The sequence below is a fragment of the Manis javanica genome, chromosome 5 (assembly GCF_040802235.1).
Source record: "Manis javanica isolate MJ-LG chromosome 5, MJ_LKY, whole genome shotgun sequence".
NCBI classification, from domain to species: domain Eukaryota; kingdom Metazoa; phylum Chordata; class Mammalia; order Pholidota; family Manidae; genus Manis; species Manis javanica.
Genome location: NC_133160.1, coordinates 1,119,168 through 1,132,947, shown reverse-complemented (window position 1 = coordinate 1,132,947; position 13,780 = coordinate 1,119,168). Strand labels below are relative to the sequence as shown.

At 58.5% G+C, this 13,780-nt stretch overlaps 1 protein-coding gene across 1 annotated transcript in view; it reads left to right on the top strand.

Moving 5' to 3' along the window:
* The window catches only part of NTSR1 (neurotensin receptor 1), a 34,819-nt gene extending 23,481 nt beyond the window's left edge, over positions 1 to 11,338 (top strand). Inside the window, exons 2-4 of the mRNA XM_017663736.3 lie at positions 5,418 to 5,619; positions 7,009 to 7,099; positions 8,354 to 11,338. Of these exons, the coding sequence (XP_017519225.1) occupies positions 5,418 to 5,619; positions 7,009 to 7,099; positions 8,354 to 8,603 (543 nt within the window). The 3' untranslated portion in view covers positions 8,604 to 11,338. The remainder of the gene's footprint in view (positions 1 to 5,417; positions 5,620 to 7,008; positions 7,100 to 8,353) is intronic.
* The last annotated feature ends 2,442 nt before the right edge of the window (positions 11,339 to 13,780 follow it).

Genomic DNA, 13,780 nt, shown 5'->3' with positions numbered 1-13,780 from the left:
TGTCAGGAAGGCCATTTCCCTAATCCAGTCACGGGTCTCCTGGCGGCCCAGTGGGTGCCAGCCCCGCAGCACAGCCCGAGCAGACAGGGTGCAGCTCCCAAGAGCCTTTGTTCACCAAGTTCACGGGCTCCAGCACTCTGGGAGGGAAGGTGCCACGCATGGCTGTGGCTGCACACGGTGGGGAACACCTTCTGCAGGGGCTGCAGATGCCCAGCTGCCCCCATCAAAGGACAAGGTTCCAGGATGGCATGCAGTGTTCCTGATAGCCTCTGCTCCTAGCTGGCTTGGGGTCCGCACCCCAGGCCCCGGGGTCCCTCTGCCCAGTGTTCCTCCTCCCCCGGACCCCCCACCTCAGGTCCCTCCCAGAGAACCTCTCACAAGCGAGTGCAGCACCTGCAACCTTGGTGGGCACTGTCCATGGTGCTGAATCCCAAGGCTCTGGCGAGCATTCTGTCACCAGAGACCCCGGTCCACCCTCTCCCAGAAATCACAAAGCGGAAGAGCTCAGACACTAGGGCGGAGCAGACGGGAAACCAGAGAAAGGAGAGAGAAATGTGCAGAGGTTCCCTGCGAGACGGCCAAGGAGCCAGGGCCTTTGGACTAGACGTTCTCAAAAATTTGCAGTTACCCAAAAAAGTGTCCCCTCTGGAAAGTGGGGGATGGGGTACACCAGCAAAGCTTCGCTGATGAGGATGAGGCCCCTGCAGCCTGGTCTGCCCCCAGCCATGCTTGGTGGGTGCTTGTTCTGTGTATCTGCCCTCTGCTTGCAGAGCCATCCGTGGTGTGGGAAGCAAGCCGTTGGCCGCAGTGAGCCTGGGTCTGGACTCAGCCAGGTCTGGGTTGTGTCGTCTATCGTGTGAGGGTCCCAGTGGCTCCCACCTCGTTGAGCTGAAGTGCATATTGAATGAAGTGGCATGCAGGGCGCGCAACGTGGGTGTCTGGCTCATGGAAAGCACCCATTAACAGCTAGCTAAAGGCTGTGTATCAGCTGGGAAATGGAAGTCAGAGGCACTCAGAATGTCCTTTTTTATACGGAGCCAAAATCTGTATTAGAGCCGTGTAAGGGGGATGGCCTGCACCACAGTGGGCCGAGACTTGTGGCCAGAAACAGGCAAGCTAAGCCCTAAGCTACACACAGTCCACTGATTCCCCCTCCCCTCGGCAGCCTTCCAGACACTAACGATGACTCACAAGCCCCTCCAGGTCCCCCCTCCCCTGGTCCTCCTTGTGTCAGCTCAGAAGTGCCCGCAGTTCCAGGGAGTGCCAGGTCTCTACGTCAGAGGCTCGCCCTGGACTTCTCAGAAGCTTGGGCCTTGGGCAGTGCTGACCCTTCGTGTTTTCCAGACACTCACCCATTGGGTGTCCCTACTGGGTGGCAGATCTTTGCATTCAGATCTCAGCAGCATCCAGACATCAAGATGCCCATTAGATGAAGGATGAGCAAGGGCGGAGTTGCCCTGCACAGTGGGAACTTCTGGGCTGGGTCACTTTGAAAGCCCCTTTCTGCGCTTTGGGCCGAGGCACCCCACCTCCGAAAGGAGGACAGACCCACTGAGATCTGGACCCTTCCACCTCCAGCACTTCCCCAGCACTTCCAGCGCACGTGGGTTTCATGTAGCCGCGAGCGGCAACCCCAAGCCCCTGTCACAGGACACAATGGGAGAAGAAGGCGGAAGGTTTCCATTTATTCCACTCGTGGGCTCTAAGTCCAAGAGGGTGTGCCGGGAACCCCCGTCTCTCCAGCTCTCTCCCTGGAACAGCCTGCTGGCTATGTTCAGTCTCTCTCCAGAGAGCTGTCCTGGCGTGCCAGTGCCAGACATAAAGCATCTCCTCATGCCACAGACATGCTAGCTGCTCTGCGCTTCTCTTGTCACTAAACTGGGATCCTGGTGCACCCTGGCAGCCTCATCCCCAGCCCCACAGAGCACCCAGTATAACGGATGCGTCACATTTATCAATGGCCCAAAGGGAGGGCACTAAAGTGGTTCCTGGATTTTTTCTTTCCACGCGAGGCTGTGCTAAGTGACCGTGACACACAGCAGCTCCAGAGTGAGATGCCGTTGCTCCTGGTCCATGGTGGCTGGATGGGAGGATGAGTTGCTGGGAGAAGCTCAGGCATTTGCTCCGCTGTATTTGCTGGGTCTGACGAGGTTCTGTTCCGTCTGTAATCTGTTCCTGAGGTTAGGAGGGTTCCCTCTGTGAGCCTGGCCTGCTGATGGGGCAGGTAAGGGTCCGCACCAGGCCAGCCAAGGCGGTCTCAGCCATCTCTACATCGGAGTTTGGACAGGAAGCCGATTCTCTCCAAAACTGTTTTATGAAGCCGCTGGGTTTTGCAAACATCCTGAGAGATTTTGCACCTTCCCACTCACACCAGGCTGGTTGCTGATCCTTGAAGGGTGTGCGCGAGTCCGGGGGCTGTCTCTTTATCTAAACACTATGGGATTAATTAGAGGGAAACAGGCCCTTGCACAAAACATGCACTTGTTCTTCAGAAGATGGGTAGAACAGGGCCAAGTCCATCTAAGGAGGAAGGAGAGGGTTTGTCCGTGTAGGAATCCCCAGCTGGCCGGAGCGCCCGAGGCCGAGCCAGGCCGTCTGCATCCTCGTGGGGCACCTATTTGCAGACATGCCGTGTGCATTCCTGCTGGCCCTGCGGGGCAGCCCTCCTTTCCAGGCAGAGCCCTTTCAACTGCCCCTAAACGCACACTTCCTTTTGTTCAACTGTTTCAGCCCATGTCCCTCCCAAAGTTACCACTGCTAGAGGGCAGAGAGCAGGCCCTGAGCCTGAATACCCTGAAGCCCCACCCGACTTGTTCTTTTTGTTCCCCCCAGAATAATCCTGGGTACCCCTGAGTATAAACCATGCTCTCAGCACTGAGGTAACACCTTAATTGTCCCCTTTTTAGAAATGAGGAAGCCGCGGCCATGAGGCCATTCTGGCACTGCCCAAGGCCATGCTAGCCAGTGGACAAGCCAGGGATCCCATATGTCTGAAGCAAAGTCCATACCCCAATCCCCAGGTGCTAACCCACCTGGCACACAACCTCCAGGTGCCCTGTGGCTTGCCACCTCCCACCTCCCACCTCAGAGGAGTTCAGCTCAGGCCAGAGCTGCCGAGCCTGGGGGGGTATGGTGGGGGGCATCTGAAAGTGTGACCCAGCGCTCAGAAGACCTGTCCTCCTCCAGCCAGCCTGCTGATGTGGTCCGAGCTCGGCCAGCAGTCAGCCCGGCCCATGGTGGGAGGCCGCAGCCGTGTCTGGAGGCAGAAGACAGACTCAGACGGAGGTGCTGGGTTAGCCTGGGAGGCCCAGGCTCCCGACTTCAGAGCCTACGGTCCGAGTGGGGGGGAGGGTGGCAGGGGAGCCAGGCCTGTGGCTCAGTGAGCATTGGAGAGTGAGGCTGGGCGGGAGTTTCTCCTAGGGCGGAAAGAATCAGTATGTTTCCATCACTAAACTTTCTAGCAAAATTTTACAGCAGGACTCAAACTCCTTTCCTGTTTGAAATCCCAACATTATAATATATATAGAAAAAGTAAAATTTCCATTTCTTCCAGTTGATGTGTAGCTTTTATTTCTGTTTTAAGCTTCGCGCCCTCTGGATTTTTCCAGCGTGATATCTCTGTGAGTTTAGGTACAAGTTCCAGGAACTAATTCAGGTTGTCTTAAAGGGGAAAAAGAAATAGTTGTTTTGCTTAAGAAAAACGGAAAGCTCAGAGGGGACGGCTGCAGGCACAGCTGGCTCCAGGGGCGCGGCGATGCCTTCCACCTCTTTTTGTCTGTGTTGGCTTCCTTCGTAGTCAGGGCCTCCCCACCAGGTGACCACCACCACCAGTGGCCACAGACGCAGCTCCTGGCCCAGCAGGCTGCCCACTGAAGGCCTGTGTCTTTCCTAAACTGAAGGCCTGGGGCTGGCACTGACCGGACTGGCGTGGCTGTGCAAGGATGAACAAGAGGTCTGCGTCCGTCCAATGAGGGCTCACCCAGGCCTTTTGGAATGTGCTGATTGGCCAGGACTGGGGAGGGGGTGGGCCATCGGTGGGAGGTCAAGGGAAGGGGCAGAGACAGCAGTCCCCGGAGGCACCGCCCCGCACCCCTCGCTCTGCCGCTGCGTGGGGCACCGATTCGGGGCTCTCCACTCCAGTGCGCGCTCTCCGTCCTCTGTCAATGCCAAACTAGTCCCATGAGTCTCTCCTCAGTGCGTCCCAGGAGTTGGTAAGGCTCATGCCTTCCCATCCCACCTTCCTTTCCAGAACTTCCCTGGCTATTCTTTGGTTTTTCTTTTCCTTCCATTTGAATTTTGGAATCAGCCTATCTATTCCCAAGTCCGTCCTGTTTTGCCGGGACAGATGCCCAGACCAGGCCAGCCGACCCGCCCCTCACACCCGTCCCCAGTGTCCCTGGTGGCCCCACCGCAGGCCTCCCTCGCTCCTGTGACGGCATTTCCAGCAGCCCCCAGAGACCTTGCCCACAGCTTATCAGGTGGGTTCCTCTTAGCTCGTTGTAGGGGGGCTGCTCCCAGGTTCCCAGAAGTGGGGTGAAAATGCAGGAAGGAGCCCCCGTTCGGGCAGTGAGCCGTGGTAAGAGAAGGTGAAGTGGAGAGTCAGGCATGCCCCCCACCACCCCCAATCCAGGTTCAGTGTGGGGAGCCTCTGGTCAGGGTGGGCCTACAGGCCCAGGGCCTCCACTCCGGACTCTGGGATTTCAGGGTCAAGGGCCTGGACTCCTTCCAACTGGGAGACCCAGTGGGGCCTCAGACAAGACCCCACAGCCCACCAAGCCGAGCCCTGGCCCCCTGCTTGCAGCCCTGCCCAGCTCCCAGAGTAGCTATTTTTGCTGCCGGTGCTCATCAAGGTAAGGTATTTTAAATGTTTTGACATTTAAAATCTGTGTTGGATACATTTGTTCTGTTTAAATTATACCCGGCTGCAGTGACTCACAGGGAATTGGTTCGTCTCCTGGGCTGCGCCCCAGCCCCCAGCCCTGCGGGAGCCCCCGAAACCCTCCCAGAGCTGCCCCTTGGCCCTTGCCAGCCCTCGTCATCTTTCGGAAGGTGGACTCCACACAGAAAGTAGCGGAGCCTAAGGAGGGGGGACGTGGCCCCAGCTCTGGACCTGCCGCCTGGGCTTGGCAGATGCGGGAGAGAAGGGTGCCCAGCAGAGGCAGCCCTCAGGTATCCATGTGGGCAGGTGATAAGTGATGGCGCTGGGGCTGCCAGGTGGAGAAAAGGCCCCCTCCTGGGGCACTGGGCGGCCCCTCTCCATCGAGTTTGTCCTCTAGTTTAGCAGAGCCTGTTTAAATGGAGCTGGAGGTAACCTCAGGCCAGCGCCTCCCGGAAGGCCTTGAGTCCTCCCTAGTGGGGCCTGGAGCCCTGAGGAGGTGGGCATGTGGGTCTGACGGCCCCTCCCCATGTCTCCGCAGATTCACACCTTCATGTCCTTCCTGTTCCCCATGGTTGTCATCTCCATCCTGAACACCATCATTGCCAACAAGCTGACCATCATGGTCCGCCAGGCAGCTGAGCAGGGCCAGGTGTGCACGGTTGGGGACCCGCATAGCTCCTTCAGCATGTCCATCGAGCCCAGCAGGGTCCAGGCCCTGCGGCATGGCGTTCGGGTCTTACGTAAGTAACTGCGGGGCCCTCTGGGAGTGGGGGATGGCCAGGGGCCAGCAAGGCCGCAGTGCTGCACCGTCAGACAGGACCAAGTTTAAAGACCCCGGAGGGAGCACAGCGGCAGCCGGGGTAATGTTCCACCGAATGGCTAGACCTCATTTGTTTACCCACTGATTCAGGGATGGACCCTTGAGTTGTCCCACCCTTTGGCTGCTCTGAATAATCTTGCTATGATGTACAAATATCTATTTGAGTCCCTGCATTCAGTTCTTTGGGGCATAAACCCAGGAGTGGAATTGCTGGATCATAAGGTAATTCTAGTTTTAATTTTTTGAAGAAGTGCCGTACTATTTCCGAAAGTGGCTACACCATTTTACACCCCTAACGGCAGTGCACAAAGCTTCCAATTTCTCCATATCCTTGCCAAAAATCACTGTTTCCTGGTTTGTTTTTTTAATAGTGGCTATTCAAATGGGAGCAAGTGGCATCTCTTGGCTTTGATTTGCATTTCCCTAATTATCAGTCATGGTGTGTTTGCTGGCCATTTGTAAATCTTTTTGGAGAAATGTCTGTTCGGTCCTTTGCTCATTTTTGAATTAGGTTGTTTTATTTTTGTTGTTGATTTTTAGTTCTCTGTATATCCTGGATATTATTTTATTGGATCACATGATACAGGTATTTCTTCCCATTCTGTGGGCTACCTTTTCTCTCTGTTGATTGTGTCCTTTGAGGTACAGTTTTTAATTCTGATGTAGCCCAAATTGCCTGTTTTTCATTTTGCTGTCTGTGTGATGTCACATCCAAGAAATCATTGCCGGGGCCAATGCTGTGAAGTCTGGGCCCTGTTTTACTCTAAAAGCTTTATACTGTTAGCTGTAATGTTTAGGTCTTTGATCTATTGGAGCTAACGTCTGCTGTGAGGTGTGTGGTGTGAGGTAAGGACCCAGCTCCGTTGCTTTGCTTTGGATGTCCGGTTTCCGGCGCATTTGTTGAAAAGACAGGCCTTCCCCCTCGAACAGCCATGACGCCCTCACAGGAAATCGTCTGACCACATGCATGAGGGTTTATCTCTGGGCTCTGCTCGATTCCCTTTGCCTCTGTGTCTGTGTCTGTGCCAGAGCCACTCTGTTCTGGTCGCTACAGGTTTATAGTGTTGACATCAGGACGTGTGAGTCCTCTGACTTTGTTCTTCCTCAAGATTGTTTCAACTCTTCAGGGTCCCTCGTGCTTCCATATGAATTTTAGGATGGGTTTTTCTATTTCTGTGAAAAATGTTGTTGGGATGTTGACGGGAATTATGCTGCATCCATAGACCGCTTTGAGTAGCGTTCCTAAGCCTTCCAGTCCGTGAGCACAGGCACCCCCGTCCTGTGGCTGAGGCCCACATCTGTGCCGCAGGTGCTGTGGTCGCCGCCTTCGTGGTCTGCTGGCTGCCCTACCATGTGCGGCGCCTCATGTTCTGTTACATCGCAGATGATCAGTGGACTTCGTGAGTACCCGGGGGCTGGGGTGGAGGGAGCAGGGCTGGGGCCACGTGGGGTGCTCCCCAAACAGGCTGCCAAAGGAGGTGGGGGCACTGAGTAGAGTAGCCTAGGCAGGGGTGCAGGTCAGGTGACCCCAGAAGGTTCTGGGGTGCAGCTGTGGCCGAGCCAGGGTGAGGGAGAGACACCCACCCAGGAAGCTGCTCAGTTGAAGGGCTGGTCGCCAACAGAAAAGGAAAGCAGATCCTTGGACAGTCAGTGCCCAGCCTGGTTTAGAGACAGCCGGGGAGAGACGGGAGGGTCTGGCTCCACTGGGTGCGGGAGGAGGGTGGGGGAGGCCACTGTCAGATCCCCCAGACCACCCAGGCCAGGAGGGGTCCCCTCCCTAGGAGGATGCCCGGGATTCGAAGAGTTACAGCCACACTGTGACATCCCACAGAGAAAGGACACACAGAAAAATCAGCAAATGGAAATCATGGATGTCAGGAGACCAGGGGCAAGCTTCCAGAACCCCCTCCCCAGGCTGGCTCCCCTAACCAGACTCCCTCCCCAGGCTGACCCCCTCCCTGGGCTGACGCCCACAAAGCTGTGGTAACCGGTGAAATGCTGTCCAGAAGCTCACCAGACCCAACACCCAGGGTATTTAGTGGGCTGGTCCCTTAAGCACCCTGCCTGCAGGCACCCAAATTCCAGGTTCCCAGAAGGAAGCAGGTGCTCAGCGCACGAATCATGCTGTTTGCACACAGTTTAGACCCAGGGAGCCCCCCACAGGCAGTGGGAACCCGAGGGATCCAAGGGCCTGGCTCCAGCAGCCTTCCTGTGACGCCTGTCAAGCAGGGCTGCTGGGCCTGAGGGTCACGGGTGCTTCAAAGTGACAAACTTTTGGGGAGGACAAATCTAGAACAGATGAGGAGAAGCTTCAGGGAGCAGAGCTCCAAAGAAAGGGCTTCTGAGACTCTGGGCTGTGCTGTGGCAGAGTGGACTGTGGGGAAGGGAGGGGGATCCTGTGGATGAGGGTGAGCGAGGGGGTGAGGTGCACAGTTGGGGGCTGTTGGGTGGAGGCAGGGAGCAGCAGCGCCGGCAGCCCCAGGTGCTGGGACTCCACACACAGGAGGGCAGGTGTGTCGAGCAGACGGGTGTGACCTGGTGCAAGGTGAAGCCTAAGGAGGGCCGCACCCCTGGTTGCTGACCAGCACCCACTGCGGCCGTCTGCGGCCTGTGTCTGGACCCAGCCAGGCTCTGAGCACCCTCTCCCTGCCCAGGTTCCTCTACGACTTCTACCACTACTTCTACATGCTGACCAACGCCCTCTTCTACATCAGCTCCGCCATCAACCCTGTCCTCTACAACCTGGTCTCTGCCAATTTCCGCCAGATCTTCCTGTCCACCCTGGCCTGCCTCTGCCCTCTGTGGGGGCGCAGGAGGCGGCGGCCCGCCCTCCCCAGGAAGGCCAACAGCGTGTCCAGCAACCACACCTTCTCCAGCCACACCACCCGGGAGACGCTGTACTAGGGCCGAGGTCGGCAGGGCAGGAGGGGTGCCCGTGTGGCTCTGCGCCTGCCACCAGCAGCAGCCCCTGGGAGCTGGGGTGGTCAGGAGAGGCCCTGAGGCCTGTGCCCTGTGCCCTGGCCCCAGGGCCCGTTGCTCTCGGCTTCTCCCCTGTCCACCCACCCGCCCTTCCCCCACTTCTCTTTGAGAGCTGGAAAGAGATCGTTCCTTCCCCGATCCAGGTAGGGCCTTAATGAGGAGAAATTCGTGCTGCTTGGAAGGCATCTTCTTTGTTCCCAGACTGATGGGTGTTTGCAAGGAGCAGAAATAAAAGGAGCAGTTGTGGCGGCCAGCTAGCATGGGGAGGCGGCTGCCCGGAGTGGGCAGTCGGGGAGCCGGCTGGCAGGGCTGTCCTGGTGCCCAGGTGAGCCAGGGGGCCCTTCCACCACCTCTGGTACAGCAGGCACCCGGAGCGCCCGCCTCTCGAGAGGTGACTCCCAGGGGCTTTGGTGTGCCAGAGGACGAGAGGGTCTGGCCTCCCTGCACCCACCCCAGCAGCCCGGCCAGGCCAGCACTGTTCCTCTCCCTCTGACTCCTGCTGTGCGGGCACACACTGGTAGCCCAGCCCCAAGCTGCCTCAGGGTGGGTACCCCGAGGCTGAGGGCAGTTGGCTGGGCTTCCAAGAGATGCTGGGCCTGTGAACACGGCGCCGGCGAGGAGGAAGAGCCTCGGGTGCGGGCAGGCCCCACCTGCAGCCACGCTGAGGCCCACGCTCTCTCCCGGCAGGCGGCAGCCTCAGCCCCAGGTGCCCAGAAAGGAGGTGCCCCCTTAGTCTCTAGGAGCTGGTCTCCAGACAGGACGGCCCGGCCCCAGTCCTGGTCCCCTGAGCAAGTGGCAAAAGGGCCTGGAGAGTAAAATACAGGCCTTTTTAAAGTAGCTCCCCTAGGCTTAGGGGCACATGTGCCCTGAAGAGACGGCCAGGCTGGCGGGAGGCCTGCATGGGCAGCGTGGACTGAGGACTTGGGGGACCTGGTCCTGGTCCTGGGTCACCGGGACTCACTCACCCCATTGTAAAAATGGTGAGCTGGCCGCCGCAGCACCCGTGGCTCCTTCAGATGTGGGCGCTCTGCTCTGAGCTGGCATGTTGCTTGGGCCCATGAAATCCCTCCCCACCCACAGAACCCTTCGGTTCTGGCACAGGGCTGGGGAGTCAGGGCCAGGCAGCCCCCCCACAGCCCAGTGGCCCCCTACCCAGGGGACGAGGCCAGCCCAGAGCTCCCATGCAGGCGTCTACTCCTGGCAGGAGAGCAGGGGAGTTCAGACCAGCTGGGTGGACAAGTGGGCATCAGAGTTTGGCAAAGACTCAGGCTGGGCCTGGGCACCAGGCTTCAGAACAAGGACTGGGATTCATTCTGAGAGCCCCTCAGACCCTGCATTCCTGGACCTCTGGCACAGGGCTCAGGTCCCCAGCTGAGAAACGGGTGTGGCATGCCACCTGCGGCTCTGCCAGTGCTAGATGGGACTGGTGGACCCAGCCCAGGACACACAGAAGGGATGGTGAGGTCTGTAGCTGCCACCCCAAGCCCACTGCGCTGTCCTGGCATCTGTGTTCCTGCCTTCACACCTCACATGCATAGGGCACCTGTCCACATACCGCCAGATGGCCCTCCTGCCCAGCCGCCACCCAGCGCTGTCAGCACCTTGTGAAGCCACAAGCTGGCTCCACATGCTGTGCACGTGTCTCATCGGGGGCCCGGTGTCCTGGGTGATGGGCAGACTGGGATGGAACCCCCTAGTACCCTCTCACACGTTGCTCAAGATGACCACCCCACCTCCCACGATGTAGACCACTGACCAGAGTAAACCCCCTTATCTCAATAAAGGAGGCTGTGGACCCCACCATTGGCCTCTGCTGTGGAAGGGCCGGCCTGCGTGCTTCCTTCACTCGCCCGTTCACTGCGCAGACACCAACGGCAGCGCTCTGCTGGGGCCTTTTTACCAAAAACACGTGGGCTTGAGCAAAACAATTGGGTTTCCCTAAGGCTGCAGGCTGGGGGCCAAGATGTCCCCGCTCAGGTCCTGCCCCCCCAGGAGCTTCAGGAAGAAGCAGAGGACGGAAGGCTTGCACAGGAGAAGCTCCCCCACCGTGAGCCACGGGGTCCCCACGAGGCAGCGTCGGGGAGCCCTGGGTGCATACCAGCTGTGTGGGCACCCTGCGCCACCACAAGCCTCGGTTTCCTGCTCCCTGGGCTGGGCACAGTGGAGGCCAATGAAGGGGGCACGGGGTGCTGTGGCCATCTGACTCCACAGCCCCCCCCAGCCAGCCCAGGGAGCTGAGGGGACACAGTCGGCTTCTCCCTCAGGGTCCGCAGGTGGGGGAAGCCCAGGACAGGTGAGAGCTCACCCTGTGCTCTTACACAGCCACCCTGTCTGGAACTTCCTGCCCACAGGCAGCTGGGAAGACCCCCAAAGGAGATGCCTTCTGCATGGGGGCACCCCCTGTTCCTGGGCTCCGCCTTCATCCTAGCAAACAGGCCCCTCAGCCCACCTGCCCCAAGCAGGCAGTGCTCCCAGTGGCCAGGGGACCCGCGCCTGCTTGGTGTGTGCGGCAGAGTCCCGTGCCCGCTGGAGTGCGAGAGCCACCCCACACTCCTTCCCACCTCCCATACACCCACTCATTTGTCCATCTGTCAGCTGCTCCTGGGGGCCTGACTTCTGCAGAGCTGACTCGCTGTCCTAACCTGATTGGCACAGGGCTGAGGCGAGAGACCCCAGGTGCTCTGGTCTCTGCACTTATGAGCTGCCCACCCCTACCTCAGTGGGGACGTCTCCAGACTCCCATTGTCTCTGAGGTGTAAGGGACTCACTGGCAAGCCCCAGTGGGTACACTGACCTATTACAACACTATCCAAAGAAATAAAACTCTCGTGGTAAAATTTCAAGCCGGTCATGGAAAGAGGAATTTGGGGACAGCAGGCAGGCCGTCCTGAACCCCGAGCACACCTCAGTGTCACTGTCCTATGAGCCCGAGCTCCAGACAAGCCCCTCCCCACCTCTTGCTGGTTTTCTGAGCTCAGGTCCCTGTTCCAGCACATGGACAGGGCGTCGGGAGGACACCTCTGGCTCCAAAGCCGTTACTAAGCAACAGGAGGAGGCTTGGGAGAGAATTCCATACATTTTGAAGTGCATTTGAAAGGGGAAAAGAAAAACAGCCAGCCGCAGCTCTAAGAAGCTGGGGACAGGAAAAGCCCCCTCCCTCCATCCCTCCTGCCAGCCCCCTCCCAGCCCCAGGCAGGAGCTGCTGCACACACAGGGCCAGGCTCGCTCACCATGCCCGCCGCAGGCCCTCTGGCCAGCAGCTGGCTCTAGAGCTGACCCCAAGCACCGCACTGCACGGAGTCCCCTCCTTGATCCCCCAGCAGGGCCTCACCCCCGGCTCAGGCCAGTGTTGAACAAGAGACAGTGTATCCATCTCTTATGGTAAAATGAGATAGAACCAGCCCTGGCGACTCTTTTTGAGGGTCAGCCAGCCAAATAGTCAGTCTCCTACTAAAATTTGCTTATGTTTGGCAACACAGAACCTGGCCCTTAATAGACACTCAAAAAATCTAATGAACCAACCTACAAAGCCCTCCTCCTGCAGCAGTTCTTGCCTGGGGGTGGCAGGGGCCGTTCCCTGGGGCACACCTGGGGCTGGGCCCCAGAGGTGATCAGGAAACACGGGCCTGGGGCAGGAATCAGGCGTCCTGAGGCAGGCGTCTGCAGTCGGCTCACTATTGCAATGCCCGTGGCACTTTGTAGACACAAGGCAAACCCGTACCTGCTGTGATGACCCCTGGAATGACGCCTGTGCCTTCAGATCTGTGGCCACCTGCACAGCTCAGCTCAGAGCAGAGGGGGAGGGGACTGCAGAGCCATCCGTCAGCTGGCAGGACCCGGAGCCGCATGAACACGCACAAAACCTTCCGGCAAGCACCCCTGTGATGAAGCAATCCTGCCAGTTAGGATGCCCAGAGCCCAAGGGGGCAGCGGTGGGCTCTGGGATCCGCGCATGGAACCACAGTCCTCCACCCTCCGTGTCTCCTCCCAGAGGCAGCCCCAGCAGGGGGCACGGCCCTACTTCATCTCCACTGCCACTGCTCAGGGGACCCTGCCAGCTGGAATGAAGGCCTGTCAGTGGCTAGGTCCTCACTGTCAGGAGGGCAGGCGCAGAACAAACTCCTGTAGAAACAGTCTGTTTATGGTTGGGTACCAGCTGTCTGCCCGTCAGTTTAAAGAGTTATTACTCCACCTCTTGCCCCCAAGATCCACAGACCCTCTTTAGAATCACACTGGTGATTCTGGGCTCCGCCTACTGTCATGGAGCCAGGAGGGGAGCCCCCCAGGTAGGGACGCCTCCCCTGGCGCGGTCCTCCAGCAACCCACAGGAGTCAGGTCGGTGCCCCAGCCCCCTCCCACCGCCGGAGGGGTGGGGAGCCCTGAGGAGCAGGTGCAGCCGGCTCCACAGCACGCGGTACGAACCCCTCTTGCTACCGCCCCACTCACCTCCTGGGAGGTGTCCCGGGATCACCTCCCCAGTAAATGACTAGGACTCAAACCTTGTCTCAGGGTGGTCCTGGGAGGCAGCCCCTTGGTGGGATTCCGGGACTGGGTCACAGGGCCCCACTGCTGATCATAAGTGGGGGTCAGAGTCCGGAGCAGAGGAGAGTGACCGGAACCTGCCCACCGTGCTGCTTGTCCATCAAGGCCGAACTTGCCTCCGAATCCACTTTTCAGAGTCCTCAGTCATTCCTGTCCATATTCCACCCAGAGCTTTTAGTTTTTAGTAATTCACGGGAAAGTCAGCCGTGGGCTTATTCTTTCTCAGAATAACTTGCTTGGTACAGTTCTCAAATCTTAGAAAGTGTTCGGAGTCTGTGCGGCGAGAGGCGCCCGGGCACGTGATGGGCCTTCAGGCTGTTTCCGCCTCCACTTTCCCTGACGAGCCTGACGAGGCCTCGCGCGCCTGAACTGCTCTCTGCACCTGTGCTTCTGTTCCTGCAGTGGAACTGGCATTTCTGGGTATAACTCAGGGTGTAGGGGGGGATATGTTCCCAGGCCAGGGCAAATAACCTTTGAAGCCAAAATCAGTCAAAGGGAGAAATAAAGTGGGAGAAACTCGTTTATGCTTCCGAGCAGCCACCTGCTTTGACTCGCCTGCG